The sequence below is a fragment of the Mesoplodon densirostris genome, chromosome 13, assembly GCF_025265405.1.
Source record: "Mesoplodon densirostris isolate mMesDen1 chromosome 13, mMesDen1 primary haplotype, whole genome shotgun sequence".
Taxonomy (NCBI): Eukaryota; Metazoa; Chordata; class Mammalia; order Artiodactyla; family Ziphiidae; genus Mesoplodon; species Mesoplodon densirostris.
The window spans coordinates 12,395,597-12,416,541 of NC_082673.1; the positions used below are offsets into that span (position 1 = coordinate 12,395,597).

The 20,945-nt window shown below is 35.2% G+C and overlaps 1 protein-coding gene across 5 annotated transcripts in view; it reads right to left on the reverse strand.

Annotated features, from left to right (window-relative positions):
• Positions 1 to 20,945, reverse strand: part of MYBL1 (MYB proto-oncogene like 1) — a 35,479-nt gene that overhangs the window by 4,021 nt on the left and 10,513 nt on the right. Inside the window, exons 4-15 of one of the 5 annotated variants that reach the window (XM_060116018.1) lie at positions 19,817 to 19,909; positions 18,214 to 18,434; positions 16,004 to 16,178; positions 13,039 to 13,113; positions 12,321 to 12,425; positions 8,925 to 9,155; positions 7,181 to 7,549; positions 4,842 to 4,984; positions 4,300 to 4,414; positions 883 to 999; positions 690 to 794; positions 68 to 247 (exon numbers count right to left, since the gene is read on the reverse strand). In XM_060116018.1, coding sequence (XP_059972001.1) covers positions 68 to 247; positions 690 to 794; positions 883 to 999; positions 4,300 to 4,414; positions 4,842 to 4,984; positions 7,181 to 7,549; positions 8,925 to 9,155; positions 12,321 to 12,425; positions 13,039 to 13,113; positions 16,004 to 16,178; positions 18,214 to 18,434; positions 19,817 to 19,909 — 1,929 coding nt within the window. The remainder of the gene's footprint in view (positions 1 to 67; positions 248 to 689; positions 795 to 882; positions 1,000 to 4,299; positions 4,415 to 4,841; positions 4,985 to 7,180; positions 7,550 to 8,924; positions 9,156 to 12,320; positions 12,426 to 13,038; positions 13,114 to 16,003; positions 16,179 to 18,213; positions 18,435 to 19,816; positions 19,910 to 20,945) is intronic. The other 4 variants (XM_060116019.1, XM_060116020.1, XM_060116021.1 and 1 more) reach the window with 4 other exon arrangements.

Sequence of the window (20,945 nt, forward strand, 5' to 3'; positions counted from 1 at the left end):
GTAGGTCCAAAGTGATAATTGAATGAACAACAACAAAAATCACTGAAAGAAATTTATAAATTCATACCTGAAGATTCTTTTCCAATGTGACAACTTTGGAAGTGTTAGGGTTTGGTTTCTTTTTATTAAGTGTGTATGTTTTGTTGGTTGAATTTATATCTTGTTTTTCAGGAGTCAAGTTGCACCTATTGTCATGTATTTCCAATAATGGTATCATTAATAAAGATGTTGTAAATATATTTTCTGACTAAGAGAAAAAAGAAAGAGGAAAATAAAATAACTAATTCAAAAATGGAGACAAATAGAGGGACTACTGAGTAAGTGGTAGTGGAAGCCCTGTTCATTTCCCTCCAAGAAAGCTTCTGGCTCCGATGAAATTTCTAGTAATGCAGTAAAATTAAATATTTAAGAAATGAACCAAAGATATTGAAATTTAAAGCTTTGAGAACTACCATTTTTTGACATCATACATAAGGGAAGCTAACTCCTCTCAAAACCAAACAAATATAAAAAGCAAGGAAGTAAATAAGATACTCTCTACAGTTAATTGTTTCTCTCTGAATTAGGCAGAATACTACTAAAGGAAACTGTCTAAGAAGCTCTAATGAATTAGCCACACAATGAGTAAAACACAAGAACCACTAGGACTTAAAGCAACCATCTTAATATAAGAAAAATTCTTTACAAACCTGCATGCCTGAGAGATCTTCAGTTACTAGTTGAGTGGCTGGTTCTTCTTTTTCCCAATTATCTAAGACTAGTGATTTTCTGACCTTCTGTACAGAAGCAGTATGCTAGAATGGATGATTTACAACAGGAACATTATGGTCAAGTCACTTGAACATGGTAAGACTTTTATTAACAACAATACTAAAAGATCACCTCTTGTTTGCAGCTTTTGTAAGCTGGTTCATCTTCCTCTTTGAGGAATATGTCTGTTCCAGTTTCTTCTTTTAAAACTTCCCGAATATCTTCTTCCAAGAAGGCAAGTGGCTGTGACTAAATTATTTTTAAAAGGGTTTTTAAAAAGCCTTTTATAGCAATTCCTTTTTCTCCCCATATATAGAAACCCATCTTTTATACTTTTTCATTATTGGCATAATTTTCTCCCAGTCCCTATAGATACATACACAGATGAAAAAGATGTGATCACTGCTCTCAAATAGCTATGGCAAAAATAATATTGCAAAATATTATTGGCAAAAATAATACTGCACATTGCAAGCACTGAATGAAGTGTGCTACTTTCTTCATACTAGGGCACTAAACAAAAGTCTTCCTTTTGGGGAACCTATTACAGCTCCTGCTTCAATCAGGATCCTCAAAATTAAACAGAAAAGTGATTATTTCCCCAAGTATTTTTATGTAAAAATAGGAAACACAGAACCAATTGGGACTACAGTAGCTCTCCTTCTTCTATTTTTTTTTTTTTTTTTTTTTTGCGGTATGCGGGCCTCTCACTGTTGTGGCCTCCCCCGTTGCGGAGCACAGGCTCCGGACGCGCAGGCTCCGGACGCGCAGGCTCAGCGGCCATGGCTCACGGGCCCAGCCGCTCCGCGGCATATGGGATCCTCCCAGACCGGGGCACGAACCCGTATCCCCTGCATCGGCAGGCGGACTCTCAACCACTTGCGCCACCAGGGAGGCCCTCCTTCTTCTATTTTTATTGTACTTATTGCACAGTGTGTAATTACTAGTTTACATGTTTCTCTTACTACTAAATATGTGAGCTATTTGATTCTTAGGGTTTTTTTTGGGTTTTTTTTGCGGTATGCGGGCCTCTCACTGTTGTGGCCTCTCCCGTTGTGGAGCACAGGCTCCGGATGCGCAGACTCAGCGGCCATGGCTCACGGGTCCAGCTGCTCCGCGGCATGTGGGATCTTCCTGGACCGGGGCACGAACCCGTGTCCCCTGCATCAGCAGGCGGACTCTCAACCACTGAGCCACCAGGGAAGCCCCTATGTGAGCTATCTGAGAGCAGTGATCACATCTTTTTCATCTGTGTAACATCTCTGCACACCTAGCCTTAAGCTTAGAGCTGAGACACAGTGTTCAAGAAATGTGTGCATGTGCATGTGTGTCTGTGTGTGTCTATGTGTGTACTGGAGTGTGGGAAGGCAGGATACAAAAAAAACGTGAATGTGGGCTGAATGATGAAATAGTCTCAAAATATTATTCATCTATCTGTTTAAAAAAAAAATGTAATCAAAGTGCCACTAAACAAAAGAACAAACTGGCAGCATGTAATGACCAGCAGCTTATGTTCCCAGTCAACAAACTTAGGGAGAATAGCATTCATATATAAATGAGATTTCACAGACATAGATAACAGATTTGTGGTTGCCAAGGGGGAAGAGGTGTGGAGGAGGGAAGGATTAGGAGTTTGGGGCTAGGAGATGCAAACTATTATATATGGAATGGATAAATAACAAGGTCCTACGGTATAGCACAGGGAACTGTATTCAATATCCTGTGATAAACCATAATGGAAAAGAATATGAAAAAGAAAGTATATATATATATATGTGTAACTGAATCACTTAGCTGTATAGCAGAAATTAACGTAACACTGTAAATCAACTATACTTCAGTTTAAAAATAAAAAAAGAAAGAATACAAGTGTCCCAGAAAGCCAACCTCTAAGAAGTGCCTTTGACCCACTGTAAGATACACAAGAAAGCCGAGTGGGTAGCACATAGTAGGTGCTCAGTAAATAACTGGAGGAGGAGGAGCAGAAGGAATGAAAAGTCAGCTCGCTACAAATGAGCCTACAGATACTTTAGAAATTTTAATTACAAAATCAATACCTTCTTTTTATCTTAAATTGCTGATGAAAATGACCTGTTTTGGCAATGGATAAATTCTTCCAAAACATGAACAAACTGACAGGGACTTAGATACCTGAAACCTAATTTCTTATGCACTATTATTAAAATGATCATTTTTACTCAACGTATATGTTGACCAAATGACCCCGAGGCACTGTCAGAACTTTTCAACTGTCTTCAAATTATTGCTTATTTGTTGAATTCCCAATTAGGCTACACACCCTTCTGAAGGCAGGAAGCATACCTGACAGGTTTAATATTACATCCCCAAAAGCCTAGCCCAGCGCCTGGCACGTATTAGGCACTCAATCAATATTTATCAAATTAATGATACATTTTTTAAGTGAATAACAAAATGCTGAAACAGATTAGTTAAATCAATTAGGTAATTCCATACAATGGACTAACACAAAAACATTAAAAATTATGGGATAAATATATACAATTTATTAAATTTAGAAAGGTTACAAAAGAGTACATAGTGTGATCCCACTTCTATTATGTATATATTCATAAAAACTAAAAAGTTTAAAGAACTCTAAAGAGAATTGTTCATAGTAGCATATGGAACTAAGTGACAAAAAGACTTGATCAATCCTACTATGTACCCTCTAAAACAGTATTTCAAAAAAAAGGAAAAGACTAGGAGATTTGAGTGCGAGACATGCTCTTTGGTAGAAAATTGATTAAATCAAGTAAACTAGAATTTATTAATTGATTTACTCAAAATGTGACTACAAATAGAAGATAACTAAAGTACCCTAGAAGTGACCAATATTTTAAAAATCATATTTTATTTCTAATGTACCTAATTTGTCAGAAATCTTTATCTGCCTAGCATCAGAATGCCCATGGTTCACCTAAGGTACTTCAAAATTATCTGTGTGCTAACACAGGTAACACCTCCCACCTCCGTTCATGTACTACTATTGTTACCACTATTATTAAAATAATAATAGCAGCAACTAAGCACATACTACTTGAAACTTAGTACCAGCCCCTTTATTTCTATTATCTATCTTCACAAATAACCTGCTGGGGTGTTTTATGATATCCACTGAACAGAAGAGGAAACTGAGCCTCAAAGAGGTATCATGATCAATCAGTTTCATAAATATTATTAGGAAAGTGCTTATGTATATCAAAATATTAAAATTATTTTATTCTACTGTAGGTAACTGCTACTGAAACTACTAAAAGGTGGGTTTTAGTATTAAGCAATGAGTTCTACTGAAACTTGGCTTGCCTTCTCTAGATGATATAAAGAAAGTCTGAATTCAAAAGAAGCCAAGCAAAGGTTTACTTACAAGGAAGAAGATTAACAAAAATTCAAACTTATAAATCGAGATAACATTTTTTAATCCAGTTCATTGAACATCTTTTTTAAAATGTTAAGAATCAAGGATAAAAATCAAAATTTGTGTCTTATTAAAATTAGGAAAATTCTTAAAAATAAAAGGAGTATACATACCACAGTTTTAAGAGGTCCATATTTTTTCTCCTGAGCAGCAAGCGCATTCTTAAAAGGAGTAGGAGTTCTTGGTGTGGTACCCAATATAGATCTTCTAATAGTAGGTGTTCTAAACCTATCCAATCATTTAGATATTTGTATTACAGTCAAAATTTGATTTCATATGAGTTAAGGAAGGCAAAGCCACAATAAAAGCACACACTAAATTTTCTTGTATATACACATGCTTTATTTAAACATTCCAAGACTTTTAAAGTGTGCCTGCCTAAACTATTCTTATTCCAATCAATCATCTTAAAATAGAAAAAAGACTAATGCAGAAATAAGTACTAAAAATGTTGTTTGCTCAAGATCAAAGTTTTATACTACATTTAGCTGGTTTCCAGTCTCCTAGGGATAAAACATAAGGTTATGATTTTTTTAAAATTCTAAATCCCATATGGACAAGGATGATGATATATGTATAAATGAACAAAAAGCTCATCTGCTCTTGAAAATGTGCTTCCCATTCTCTCGAACATAATTATTTAATATGTACTTACCCTACATTTTCCTTTTGATCTTTGGGGGTTGTTTCCTTATGAAGAGGAGTTGTAATGATAACTTTCTGCCCACAAACAGGGGTTGATGTGAATGAAGGATTTTCTATATTAATTTGTTCATTTCCAGGACACGTGTTGAAAAACTAAAAAAAGAAGAGAGTTTAAAGACAATTTCTAAAATGTCAAAGTCCTACACAAATATCAAACTGATAAGATTTTCAAATTATTTCTCCATTCCTTTTAGGAAAGGATTATCAATAATACATTTACATTCCACTCCATAAAAATTAAGCTCCAAGAGGGCAGGCATTTTTGTTTTGTTCATCACTGCCTCCCCAGAAAAGTGTTTAAGACGCAACAGGTATTAAAAAAAATAGCCGCTTAACAAATATTCAAAAGTAACAAAACACAATAAAAAAATTTCCAAACAGTCCACCTTATCAAATAGGAATCTATAGAAACCATAAATAGCTGCTGTGTTAAATGTAAGCTTTGTAAAACAGTGTAACTGAAAAAAAAGTTTTATGACTTTATTAATAAATGGTCTTAAGTGTTCCTTTCTATAAGAATATTTTAGAACTCAGAATATAATAACAGTGCTTTGCTAAGAAGAAGTACAGCTGTCTGGCAAATTTGCCTATTTAGAACACAGCTCAGAACCTTTGAGCAGCCAGAATCGGTATCATAGAGCTTGTTTTCCAAATGACACAATTTACTCATTGGATCTTCCCTTACATACAATTGTGAAATACTACTTTATTTCTGTAGCCAACAGAGTAGAAGCAATGTTAAGAAAAAGTGGAAACTGCCAGGGACTTTCCTGGTGGCCCAGTGGTAAAGAATCTGCCTTCCAATGCAGGGGACACGGGTTCGATCCCTGGTCGGGGAACTAGGTTCCCACATTCCGTGGGGCAGCTAAGCCCGTGGACCAAAACTACTGAGCTCATGCGCCTCAACTAGAGAGCCCACGTGCCGCAAACTACAGAGCCCAAGCGCTCTGGAGCCCGTGCATCACAACTAGAGAGAGAAAACCTGCATGCCACAACTAGAGAGAAGCCCGCACGCTGCAGGGAAAGAAGATCCTGCATGCCTCAGTGAAGATCCCGCATGCTGCAACTAAGACCTGACGCAGCCAAAAAAAAATAATAAAAAATAAATTTAAAAAAAAAGTGGAAATTGCTTTAAGGCTGCTTATAACTGGAATGAATTCTATAATAGCTCTATCACTTCTGATGCCCATAAACCATAGGATAAAATCCAACTTCTTTGCTATGGGATATATGATCTTTATAATCATGCCTCAGCCATTTTCCACCTTATAATTTACTGTTCAGTGAAAATTGTAGGTATGCAAAACTCCAAAAATAGAAAATTGCTAGTCTGCTCAACCCTGGTTCACCTTCCTCAGGATACTCTGTAACTCTTGGGGTGGGGGGAGCACACACTACCTGCATTGTAGCCTATGTAAATAGCATCCCCTGAAGCAGAGGGGGTGCCATTTTCAGAGAAGACAGTGGCTGTGTACTTACTACCAGATCCTCATCTTCCCAGCATCAAAAACATACCTCCAATAATATCCCAACATCCTCCAAGTTTATTTGGCCATTAAACTTCCTTCTTCTCCTATAGGACTTTTTAACCTCTGTCAAGACACTTTAAGCAAACACCAGCTTCATCTCTTTCTTAATAACTGACCTTGGACAAATTGCCTAATTTCTGAATTTCATTTACCTACCTCTAAGGTTTTCTTAAAGAGCATTAACTAAGATACTGTAAGAAAAATGTTTAGCACACAGCCTGGAACATGGTGTTCATTAAGAAAGATAGTATTATAAAATAAAAGGTACAGTTTGCCTTGATATAAATATCTGCTCCCCGGGGATATAACTACAGGAGAAAGCAGATAGTTCCTGACATCCCTAAACAACCTACTGACACATGAGATTCTTATAGGGAGCAGTTGTCTATGAATATATACCTGATATCTCTTGAACAGTCAGTCAGGAAACTGGCGGCCAGTCTCAGCTCTGCCATTAGATAACTTTGGGCAAATCATTTTATCTTTCTGGGCCTATTTCCTGATGAGTTCTATAAAAATGTAGAACTACATATCTAAAACATCCCTTTCTGCTCTAAAAATTGTAAGATAAAATGCAACTACTACACTTCGTGAGATACTTTTCTGATTTATCATAACTCAGCACTCTCCTGTATACATTTAAATACATTATCCATTTTTATGTGTTATCAAAGCAAGGAACTGTTAGTATGGATATTAAAGATCTAATTTAATCCAACTCATCAACATTTGGAAACATAAATAAAAACGACACTACTACCTGTGAAGGAGAAAATGGTAGTGTTTTCACCGGTGTGTGTCTTAGTGCCGTATTACCACCATCAATGAATGAGCCATCGCCAGGGTCGCGGCCTGGGGACTGACCCATTCGCATTCTTCTCTTCTTTCTGAGGATGGTTGGTGGAGTGCTAAACTTAGCCACACTTGGGGATGTTAAAGGAACAGCCTCACTGTCTGCACCGTTACAACTGTTTTTCTTCCCTTCAAGTACAAGACTGACGTTAAATTGACATCCCATGGCTCCTTCATTGTGTTGAATTCGCATTAGTTTAACTGGTGTGGACTTGACAGGAGAAGCAGCAGCATCAGAAAGATCAAAGCTGGTAACATCACTCCATGCTACAGGATCCTGCAATAAATTAAATTCTTAACTAAAGTTATGAATATTATCACCTGGTTAAATCTAGTCTTGAACATAGGATGATGATTTCCAGAGTTAATTAGCTACTCATTTTTATCAGTAGAAATAGGCTTTCTTTGGTTCATCTTTTTTTTAAGCAAGCCCATTCGAGAGGAACAGATTATGCTTTTACGACAACTCCAGTTGGAACATTCCAAAGCAATATTTCATCTAACTCAGTAGCTGAAGCTTACTACCAAAGTACTTTAAATGAAAAGAACAAATTATTTTAAGTTATTTTATAAAAGAGTAAAGTTCATCATAAAACTTCACATTTTATTCCACATCAGAAAACTTTACACTCTATTCCACATCTACATAATCATTTGGTAATATGTATGGAATATCTTCAAAGTGGTCATACACCATGATCCAAAAATTCAGTTTAACCTAAGGACATAATCATGATTTTGCACAAAGCTTTATGTACGTTCTTTACTTTGTAATACTGAAAAACTGGACACCACATAAATGTCCAGTAATAACAGTATGTTGGATAAATAAATTTTGCTACATTCATATGACAGGATACCATGAAGCCATTAAAACTCAAGTTTAAAAATGAGTTAAGAGGGCTTCCCTGGTGGCGCAGTTGTTGAGAATCTGCCTGCCAATGCAGGGGACACGGGTTCGAGCCCCGGTCTGGGAGGATCCCATGTGCCGCGGAGCAACTAGGCCCGTGAGCCACAACTACTGAGCCTGCGTGTCTGGAGCTTGTGCTCCACAACAAAGAGAGGCTGCAACAGTGAGAGGCCCGCACACCACGATGAAGAGTGGCCCCCACTCGCCGCAACTAGAGAAAGCCCACGCACAGAAACGAAGACCCGACACAGCCAAAAATAAATAAATAAATAAATAAATTTTTTAAAAAAAGGCAAGGATGTTTAAAAAAAATGAGTTAAGAAAACAGAGACATGCTCGTGATATAATGTGGGAAAAAAATTCACAAACATAATACATTAGTGTATATTTGGGTTTAAAAATGTATACATATATGTGTGTTTTGTATGTCTATAACACAGCCTGCAAGGAAATACCTCAAATTATTAACTCTGGGTTTATGGGGGATTTTAATTTTCTTCCTACAGTTTTCTCTACTTTCCAACTATCTCTAATATACAACTTGTATAATAAATACATAAATATATATATATACTCTTTTTTTTTTGCCAGAAACCACTGCAAAATATCAGAACAAAATTAAGCATGACATACAAGGTAATGTGTAACATAAAACTGGTCAGTGTCCATTAAACTGAGTTTCTGAACATGTAACCACATAACTAAAACTGAGCTTTTGATAATCTCACAATTTCAAACTTACAGATTCAATAAGTTCTAGAGTCTCTGCAAATTCTGGGATGGTCTGTAGAGAGGACAGCACAGCGTTTGCCTCCACGGCCAGGAACTTTGTGGGTGAGTTCTGCTTAGCAGACACAGCCTGATTTTCATCCAGACTGTAAAACTCACTAGTGTGCTCCTCGAGGCTTAGAGTATTAGACATGCTATCATCCATGAGGAAACTACCAGACCAGCTAGAAAAGCTTCCAGGTTGCTAAAAGTACAAAAGAAATTTGAACATTATTTGTCATTCCCAATCTAAGCAAAAATTTGGATTTTAAGTAAAAATTTTTTCTAGACCAACGTACTTCACAACATTTCAGCTAAAAATATAGTACCAAATATACCATCTTTCCTCAAAACTGATATAAAAACTTTTTTCATTAAACCTCATCTTGACTATATTTCTTTTTTCTAACTAAATTTTTCTTAAATCTATAAAGTCATGGTGAGATAAAACTAGTAATGTACCATATATACTACAACATAAGGTCCAAACTCCTAGAATCTGGCTTTTCTCCACCTTTCTAACTTCATCTCCCAACTCAAGCCCCCACTCCCAGGGAATACTGAATACCCAACTATAGTCCAGTACTTGTAATTCCCTGATAAGTTTTGGTCTTTCACCCTGGATAAAGGGAGCAGCCTTTGCGCACACTGCTGCTCCCTTCATCTGGAATCCTCAACCTACTTACCAGGGAAAATTCCTATTCCTCATTTAAGATACGGTTCAAATACTGGAAAGTACTCCATCTGATTATTATAAACGGAAACAGGGAGAAGTGTATAATGTCCTAGTTCACCTTTTTGCTAATATATAATCACCGCCTGTCTTTCAAGACTGAGCTCAAACAGGATTTCTTCCAGGAACCCTTCTGACTACCTAAATCTCAATCTTCTATGAGCTCCCATAAAACTGTGTTACTTATTATATCACACTGGATGCTGTTTCTTATCTGTGTCTCCACTGTCCTTTGAATTCAGGGACTGTGTCATTTTTCTTTATCTCTCTAGAGATGTACACTGGCCAAGTTACTTATCTTTTGAGCTTAGTTTCCTAGTGTCTCATAATGAAAAACAAGAAGAGAGACCTTGAAGAGCCATGGTCAAGAAACATTATGTAATTTGAGAACTGTTAAGAGTAGTAGATCCTAAGAGTTCTCATTACAAGGAAAAAAACTTTTTTTCCCTTTTTCTTTTTTTTTTTTTGGTACCTATATGAGACAATGGATGTTCACTAAACTTATTGTGGTAATCATTTCACAATATGTAAGTAAAATCATTATGCTGCACACTTTAAACTTATACGATGCTGTATGTTAATTATATTTCCAAAAAACTAAGAAAAAAAACAAAAAGAAACAGGATGTAAAGTGTATAGCACTGTCCAACAGAGCCTGTGAGGTGATGAAAACGTTCTGCACCTGAAACCACTCAATATGGGCGCCAGCCACATGAGCAACAACAGTGTGGCTAGTGCAGCTGAGGAGCTGGATTTTTAAATTTCGAATTAAATGTGTCTAACAGTTAACCATATTTTAGAGGGCACACTGCTCAGTCCATAGGAAGCACTCCATAAACAGTACCTATGACTATTAAATAAAAAATTACTAGAATATGCTAGATATTCACAATAGCAAAATGTTAAGTTTCGAGTTAAGTAAGGTGAAAAAACAAATTTTCAACGTTGTTGCAAAACAGGTTCCACTTGTTTTAAAGGTTCCTATAAATAAAAGAAATTAAAGCAATCTTATTTCACTAGCACAGCCACCTTCCGAGTTTACAATCACTTTCTGGAGATAACTTCCAAACCACATACATTTCAACTAAGTTTGTGGGCAGGAAAAAGATTCAAAGAGGGAGGTTACTAGGTCCACTGGCCCGATTCTGAACCCCTAGCAACCAACCACCTAATTTGCAGAGTTAATATAAGGATCACCAGGAATACACATAACACATCTACAACAGTGGAACATAATGAATACTCAGTAAAGTGGCAATCATTATTATCACATAATTGTCTAGAATAAATACTTTATATGCATATGGAGTCTATTATACTGGGTACAGCAATTTCCCTCTAGAACCTCCAACCTCCCTATTCAACCAGATCTTTATGAGAGTGGATTTTAGACAGAAACTATGAAAAAAAATTAATAACTTTCTCCCTTTTTAATGCAAATGGCAATTCTTTTAGCTAATTATATTTTCCTGTTATAGTAAAAATGATAGACTATTATCAAAAAATTTAAAATGTGCTTAAAACATGATAACCTACAAATGTGAACTCTGTAACCATGATTATTTATTTGCAGCTTCTTAATAAAACTGAAATTAACTTTAAAATAAGTACACTTCAGGTCTCCCTATTTGCCCACGGTTTTTGCAGTTTCAAAACCAAAACTACTTTTCTCATGGTGTATATCTCATCTACTGCAATTAACAAATGTCATTTTTATTAATACCCTCTGAAATGGTATAAAGACATCACCAGTTGCCTCATAATACTATTTCAAGTCCTCAGGTTATTCTGTTTAGTAATTTTGTATTAGTCACTCTAAATATATTGTCCCCTCATTCAGCCCCAAACCAAGAAAAACACTTTCCTAAATGTAAAAAGTCCCAGGGTATTAAACTTTTTAAATTGTCATTTAAATATAAACTTTTTTTTCCTTTTAATCCATCTAGCATAGCCTGTTTAACTTAGCTAGAATCATTACCATTTATCCTGATTTACTACTCCTAGTTGTTCTCACCAACCAAATCTCAGACAATACTTTTCATACCTGATAACCAAAACCCAACATCCATAGAAAAATTTCCTTAGAGAGCATAAAATCTAAATGTTTCCTTTTCCCATATTTTTAACATTATAAATTTTTCCAATTTACTGAATTTGTGTTCTAAATATAGTAAACAGGAAAACATTTTCAAAGAGAGAATAAAAATAATTCTGAAGCAGACAAATCTGTACACATCTATTAAATTCCTTGTTTTTTAAGTTTTTTTTTTTCTATTAAGGCCATTATCACATGGAATGTCCAAAGTAAAACCAAAGCCTAATCTGAACCATACAACATTTTCACAGATATACATACTGAAGGTTATACCTTAAGTTTGTTTGATATTTATGACTCAAGAAGCATCTTAATACAGAACACTGTAAAATATGTTCAAAGAGATGCATATCAAAAACAGGCAACTTCAAAGTTGCAAATGAGAAAAACTATTTTTAGTCCATATTAAAATCTGAAGTCACACTGAATATGCTTTCCACTTGCTGGCATATGAAAGTCAGTCCTGATTAAAACTATAAGAGCATATAAAGCATATAAAAGATTCTAACAATAAAATCTAAACACTTAAGCTTATTTCTTACTGATGGAACTCGCTTTCTTCTAACTTCATTCTCAGCTGACATAAGAAGCAACTCAAGTTCCTTTATTTTTTTTTCCTTATCAGGGTCTTCATCAACAAAGGGTTGCTAAAATAAGTTAAATAAAAGAAAAAAAACAGGCTACTTACAAAATTGCTTTATTATTATTATTAATGTTCTAATTTTTATTTTCTTCTATGCAACATAAAATCTATTTTCTCTAATAAAGCTTAATACTACTAAATCCCAAATACTCAGTATCACAATCCTTCTGGTATCTAAAGAGGTGCTGGTAAATATTTTCAATTTAACAGAAAGGATTTGGGAAATTTAAATGCATGAAAAACTTTACATTGTATCATCTGTATCAATTTAAAAACTTATGTGGGGAGTCTGTTTTAATTTATTGAATCTTAATAGATATATTCTATCCAATTTAGCAAAAATATGTCCATTCATAACCTGAATGCTCTAAGTTGGAAGAATGAAAGAACCACCTTACTGGTGTTGTGAACTACTTTTCATTTGTACAGTTTATATTTCTTAAACACACAAACTTTCTCCTTTAATGTTATAATACTCAAAGTAAATAGACCAGATAGTACTATTTTTGCCCTAATTTTAAAGATGAGGAAACAGGCACTATTAGATCTGAAAATGTTTGAAAGTGTTTCCTTTGGGTTTGTTTTGGATTTTTTGCTTTTTATAAATAAAAAGTTACCTGAATAAAGGCAGAAGAAGGCTGAACATGTTCTACACAATTGCCTCCAGTTGACACATACTGATAGCCAGGGATCTAAAAAGTAATTAAAACATTAATATCATACATATAATGCTCTGGAAATTTTTAAAAATCTGAGACAAAGCACAGAAACTGAAAATCAACATGAAAAACTCAGTATCTCTGTTAATTTTGAATATTTATACATATAATAGTTCCTTAATAACTACATCTTTAATCTTAGGACCTACTGATTAAAAGTCCTAACTCTGGGCCTCCCTGGTGGCGCAAGTGGTTGAGAGTCCGCCTGCCGATGCAGGGGATACGGGTTCGTGCCCCGGTCTGGGAGGATCCCATATGCCGCGGAGCGGCTGGGCCCGTGAGCCATGGCCGCTGAGCCTGCGCATCCGGAGCCTGCGCGTCCGGAGCCTGTGCTCCGCGACGGGGGAGGCCACAACAGTGAGAGGCCCGCATACCGGAAAAAAAAAAAAAAAAAAAAAAAAAAAAAAAAAAAAAAAAAGTCCTAACTCTTAGCAAAGACCTATTTTCTCCTGAATGAAATATAAGAATTATCTGGGCTAGATTTATCATCCAGTCTATCTATTATCTACAATAGCCACCAAGTATTTTTTAAAATCTGCTATTAAAGGATTACTCTGCCTCCTAGAGAAGACAAAGTAATTGTGTTCCTATCCTTCAGAGGAAGGGGCTGGTGCATATGAAGCACTCTCGAAGTTGGAGCCTAAAGCAAGTCTTCAATATTCTTTCTTTTTTTTTTTTTTTTTTTTGCGGTACGCGGGCCTCTCACTGTTGTGGCCTCTCCCGTTGCGGAGCACAGGCTCCGGACGCGCAGGCCCAGCGGCCATGGCCCACGGGCCTAACCGCTCCGCGGCATATGGGATCTTCCCGGACCAGGGCATGAACCCGTGTCCCCTGCATCGGCAGGCGGACTCCCAACCACTGCGCCACCAGGGAAGCCCTTCAATATTCTTAACTCCTACTGCTACCACCACCCCATGCCAGTCTCTGTACAGAAAGATATGAAAACAGAGGCTGCTTCTATTACTTGTCTCAGAAAAACAATCAGAATCACTCATGTACTTTTTAGTACTCTGAAAATAGACTAAGAATTATTCTGTTTCTTTTCTAAAGCAGCTGTAATAAAATTTTTGAAGTTGCATGAAAACTTAGTGAGCAGTGGTAGGGAGAAATATGAGAAGTGTTTTTTAAAACCTTCAAATCTAATAAATATAAATATGAAATTGTCTATGTTCCATAATGGACTACCTAAATCACTGTATAATGCAGAAACATTATATATAACTTCTAACAGGGAACTTAATTTTCACAACACTTCATTAGTATCAGTTATTGCTCAGCTTCCAATGAATTAGAAACTTATCTTTCTCAAACTTCTCATTTTAATCTGTGACAGGATTTCAAACCAATCCATTTTCTTCTTTCAAGTCAAAATTAGAATTATCTTTTTAGCAGTTTAAATGAATTGAACTATGAATACAGAAACCTGTCAAGAATTATTAAAAGTAAGGTAAATAATTCTTAAAGTACAAGAAATATCCTTACTTTCCAATATATTTTGATTGAGAGTGTTAAACACTCCATTGGCCCCAAATAATTTAAAAAAATATCTTCCTATGAGTTAAAAAAATAATTTAAATGATAATCTTTCTAAGATAGAAGCAGAATGTTTCAGTTTATGCTGCTGAAATCTAGGACTCTAAAGAAAAATGTAAAGAAACAGACCATAAAAACCTTAAGGTACTGACTATCAGCACATAACTGTACTGTCTTTACGTGTTTTCCTATTTGTAAATTAAGATGTCACTACCTTTTTTAAGTGGTTCTTTTGAAATGATGTCTAAAAAAATAATGTCCACTTAGTGGAATAAAATCAAACCTGTGGCATACTAAGCACAGATTGTTAACAACTAGCCAAATTTTATCTTTTGGTAGATACTTTATCTTGTCACATTTTATGTGGTAAGAACCAAGAACTGCTCAACATGAAAAATGGCATGACAGACAAATAGACAGGAAAACGTAAAACAAATCTTATGAAAACTCCTAATTTCTTGCAGGTAGGAAAATGCATTGTAAGGAAAACAGAGCTTGCCCTATGATGAATGTGGGTCATCTCCAATGAACCTGTCTAAACAAAAGCTGAAGTCACTCAGTCAGTTGAGTGATGAGGGAAAAGCAAAGTTGAATGCCATCAAAGAACCAATTATTTACCACACACTCCAAAATGATGGCTTGAATGATTTTTGACTATCTTCTCCTCTAAACCATTTTATATACACTTACCTCTTAGAGGTAAGCAATACTACAATTACACAAAATTTTTTTAAAAAGTAAACTACAATCACTATTTTTTTTTTTTTCTTTGTGGTACGCGGACCTCTCCCTGTTGTGGCCTCTCCCGTTGTGGAGCACAGGCTCCAGAAGCGCAGGCTCAGCGGCCATGGCTCACGGGCCTAGCAGCTCCGTGGCATGTGGGATCTTCCCGGACCGGGGCACGAACCCATGTCCCCTGCATCGGCAGGCGGACTCTCAACCACTGCGCCACCAGGGAAGCCCTACAATCACTATTAAAGCACAAATGATCATTAGCTTTGAATCATGAAGATTCAAAGAATGATAGTATTAGGAAATGTACATACTAAGTTTCTTAACTAGATAACGTAAAAATTATATATAAAAGGGAATATTTTAATGAGTTTGTTCTCAAAATATTTATCAGTCAAAACAAGCAGAGATAAACTTCCACTAATGGTTTAACAGCTAGTCATGGCATATTTCTTCAGTTTGGAGATTTAAATGTCTATTCCTCTTAATATATGTTGTTTTTGTCCTGTTAAGAAACAAAACACCTTCCCTAAAGAAACTAAAGAAATATAGCAACTAAAGATATTTTTTAAGTAATAAAGGTATTAAAAATATGTGCCTGAACAGGTATGTAAAACTGATTCTGGGTTTGCAAATGGTCCATAGTCGCACAAGGTTTGTATTGAAGTTTAGATGAAGATCGTTCTGATTTTATTCCATCTTGTAAGTAGCCTTCCTGCTCCACTTTTCTTCGCATAGTAGAATTCCAATGATTTTTGATAGAGTTATCAGTCCTAAGAAAGTATATATTTAAAAAGAAAAAGAGGATTCCATAAATGTTAACACTGTATAAAGTATACAAAGTACTTAAAACAAATTTTTACAACTGGTGAAATTAGACACTTTTTTTTAATTCAAAAAATAAACTGTATGTCTCTATGTCAGATAAAGGTCTAAACACTGGAGATACAACAGTGAATAAGATAAAGAAAGTCCCAGCTCTCATGGGGCTTTACATTCTCACTGGAAGTATGGGGGCAGGGAAGGAGGAAAGAAGAGAAAAACAAAAAAATAAATAATAAGAAAAATAGTGCAATGCAGATCATTTAAAGTAGGATAAGAAAAGTGAGTAACTATAGTAATTTTGATTAGGTGGTCTAGGAAGTCCTCTGTGAGGTTACAGTGAAGCTAAGGTCTGAATGACAAGAATGAACCAGCCATACAAGAACAGAAAAAAAAAAAAAAAAAAGAGCATTCCAGGCAAAGGGCATAGTGAGGGCAAAAGCCCTAAAGCCAAGATCAAACATGGTCATAAAATGCAAACCACAAAATACAGAATCCCAGTATTCTTTTTCACGTCTTACAACAAAATACCTATGAAAGAAAGAGTTCATTGGCTCCCCGTTTACCTAAGTTCCCCTTGTAAAAATGGAAGTCTTCAACCTACAGCTACTTGTAGTATAAATTTTTAAAAATACATAAACATTTACTGAGAATCTACTTTATGCTAAGCACTAAGCTAGGTTCTATGGACAGTAAAAAGATGTATCAAAGATTGAAAACATCAGAAGTTCCTAGACCAGGTTCAGTAACTTGGATAAAAAAACTTAACACTATGCTTTAGTTTCCTTATCTATAAAACAAAGACAGCAATGTTTGCTCTGCATATTTCACAAGTATATGAAGATTAATTAAGAATATATAGAATATAGCACCCTATCTCCAAGTTTCAGCAGGAGGGTAGGAGCCCAACTTTAGATGACCTGGCTCCAAGTTGTAAAACTACTTTCTAAAAAAGATATGAGAAGTTTGTTTTTCCTTTATATAAAGCCAAGTAACTAACACAGCTGGGCACTCCAATTGCTAGGTAAGTGTACAATAGGATGAACTATGTGAAATATAATGGTGCTGTCAAGTCTTCTGACTTAAGGACTAGTTATTGTTTATCTTGAGAACCTGTATGTAATGGGTGGTATCTGCTTGGCTATGTGGGTGAAAGGTGGGATTTCTCTCCGTTTTTTGCAATCTCTTATCAGATTGCCTATGATGGGCATCACATTTTGATTTAATGTTTATTCAACAGTAAAAGTGCTTTCTTTCTCTAAAAAAAAAAGAAAAAAAAAGAATATATGTAAAAAGCATTTTATAAACTATTAAGTACTATACAGAGATTACAGCAATAAAAAACAAGTGCATATCTTCCGAGTGAGGTATGGATTTTCCCAAGATTGTTGGTCTACTGTACTACAGACAGCTAGGAAACATTTGAACCAGTGCCATGTACAGTGTACTTGGCACATCAGTGCCCCTGAGGGAAGTGTTATATTTTAGCCACATGGATATATACACACTACTCATGATCTGAATGATACCATAATTAATTAAGAATTGAATTTTCTCTAATGCACTTTCATAGCAATTTTTTTCAGCCAGTGTATTTGTTATTCTCTGGTCTTATACATAGAATCCAATACGAAAGAAATCTCTTCAACTCAGATTCCACTCCAACTTAGTTTGTACAAAGAAGGTTGCTTAAATGGCACTGATGTGTAAACACAATTTTGGGAGTGCATTAAACGTTCACATAATCTAAAGGTCCATCATTTTGTTGCACAAATTACCGCTATAAAATATTTCATTAAAGAAGTAATTATATCCCTTACCACAAAATGTACTGATATTACAAATATCGCAAAGGGTTGCTTGTATTCTGCAGTCTAAATTTTAATTATAAATAAAAGTCATGGGGTACTTATAAAGATATTTAATAGTAACATAATAAAGATCAAGTTTAAGTACAGAAAAATGTATATACATTTATATAAGTACCTTCCAGGAAGTAGTTTGGCAATTTCTGCCCAACGATTTCCCAACCGCTTATGTGCTTCATAGATAACCCTGTCCTCCTCTTCTGTCCAGGAAGATTTCTTTACCTCAGGATTCAGATGATTATGCCATCTTTCTCTACACTGCTTGCCTATTCTTCCTTTTAAATGTTTTGCAATTAAAGACCATCTTTTTGGCCCATATTTCTGAACTAATTCAATAACCTAAGAAACAGAAAGCAAAGTTTAAAAAAGCATTACCTTTTTAAAAATAAATAAGTCATGGGAGTATAATGTAGAGTATAGTGGCTACAGCTAGTAATACTGTATTGCATATGTGAAAGGTGCTGAGAGAGTAGATCTTAAAAGTTCTCATCACAAGAAAAAAATTTTTACTACATATGGGGATAGATATTAACTAGACTTGTGATCATTTTGCAATATATACATTATTTTGTACATCCGAAACTAATACATAATTATATCTCAATTTTAAAAAAGCACTACATTCACAGAATTTTAAAACATAACTCAAGAATGCCATTTTTAATGCATTAAATCCAAACCACAACTACAACTTAAAAAAACAATTTTACTAGTAACTATTCCTTCAGCATTTGTCAAGTTTAAAAATTGATTCCAAACTTATCTAAAATACAAGTTGTTAATTAAAGTGACTTGTAAGTTAAATTGTTTCATACAAAATTAATATGAAATAACAGTAAAAATGTTGAGACTTAAGCATTTTCTACTCTTACTTTTTTTTTTTTTTTAAAGCTTCAGCTGAAAGCCTAATAAATCATTATGGAAGCAGGAAGGATCTACAGTTACTGTCTTTTCATTTCTTCCTTTCTCAAACTGAAAGGATACAAATCATACATTTTAAAACTTATCATTGGCCATCAAGTAAATCAAATCAGGTCTGAGCCTAGTGAACTTTGGGGTTTTTTTGTTTGTTTTGTTTTGTTTTTTGTTGGGTTTTTTTTACTTTGAGTGGCAGTAAGAATACTCTAATTTCCCAACTACATTAACATTTATGCCATAAAGAGCATGAACTAAAGAGCAATTCTCAGTAGAGGACAGCAACTCTCCCATTCTTCTCACACTTTCATAACACAAAGAATTACCTTGGTTTTTGAATCATCCAACTCTTTGGGAACATGATGCTCTGCTATCTATCTTATTTGGGGGTTCATTATAGATCAAGAGGGAAAGTTAAGAATGACTTCCTTACACCTCACATTTTCAGATAAAACAGGAATAAAATTAAATTCTGTTTTTAAAATGCTAACTCAATTTTCAACAAGAAATTATATCCTAAATGTTGCTAACCTAAGCTCTAAAGAAGGTCACTAAGCTGATAGTATTTTTCCTTCTGCAAACCAAACTTTCAGACAGCAAAGGCTATATATATTATATTTGGTTTGACTCAGTTCTGAAAAAACTACATTTCAAGATACTCAAGTTTCAATTCCTATGCAAGCAGTAACTCAGAGAACAAATCAAAGTGATTTAAACATGTATTTATGTGACAAAAAAACAATGTATTAGGAAGAAAAAAAGCAAGTCCACCTACACAGTGAAAATAAAGAATATGAACATGTTACCCTCTGATCTTCCTCTTTAGTCCAGGGACCCTTTATCAATTCTGGATTTAAAACTTTCTGCCACCGATGCTGACACTGAAAATCAGAACGATTCTGAAAGAATTCAGATGATTTTGTTATTGAACAATTGTCTTCCAGAAAGCAAGTCAGCCCAAACTTATATCTCACAACCTTTTTTTTTTGTATTATAAGAAGAAGAGTGATTTATTGACAAGCTACATAAAAACCCCAGTTTATATTTTATATATATATATATTTTTTATTAGTTTCTGCTTTATAACAAAGTGAATCAGTCATACATATACATCTGTTCCCATATCTCTTCCCTCTTGCGTCTCCCTCCCTCCCTATCTCACAACCTTAAGAAGAAAGTTTTTCGAGAATAATGCATTCAATAACATTCTTTAAAAATGTAGTATTTATTTTACATGCCTATGCCCCAATTCTTTTTTTTTTTTTTTTTTTTTTTTTTTTTGCGGTACGTGGGCCTCTCACTGCTGTGGCCTCTCCCGTTGCAGAGCATAGGCTCCGGATGCGCACGCTCAGTGGCCATGGCTCACGAGCCTAGCCGCTCCGTGGCATGTGGGATCTTCCCGGACCGGGGCACGAACCCGCGTCCCCTGCATTGGCAGGCGGACTCTCAACCACTGCGCCACCAGGGAAGCCCCCAATTCATTTTTAATTAAAGTTGGCAGCATTGCTTAGACTATAAATAAAGACAATATATATTTGAAGTTAAATTATGTATCTGTATACTCTGCCTTATAACAGCAAAAAGCAAAGCTACAACACAGATACTGCCATAAAGAAATGTACTGATGAATAAAAGGGAGTAAACAGACAACTATACAAAGCAGACATACGAACTCAAACAGCATAGCAGTCTGGATTCACATAGTATAGCAGTACATAACTCTAGAAAATTAAAAAAATCCTGAAAGGCATTATTAGACCACTCATGGTATTTAAAGGATGTTTATAAATGACCACCTCCAAGTTATCAAGTAAAAACTAAATATACCTAGATAGAAGATGTGCATTATATACCAGTTAAATTATTTAAGTGTTGAAGTTCAAAAGGAAAATGAATTTACCAGGATAAAACCTTATGTAGAAACATCCCAAACTC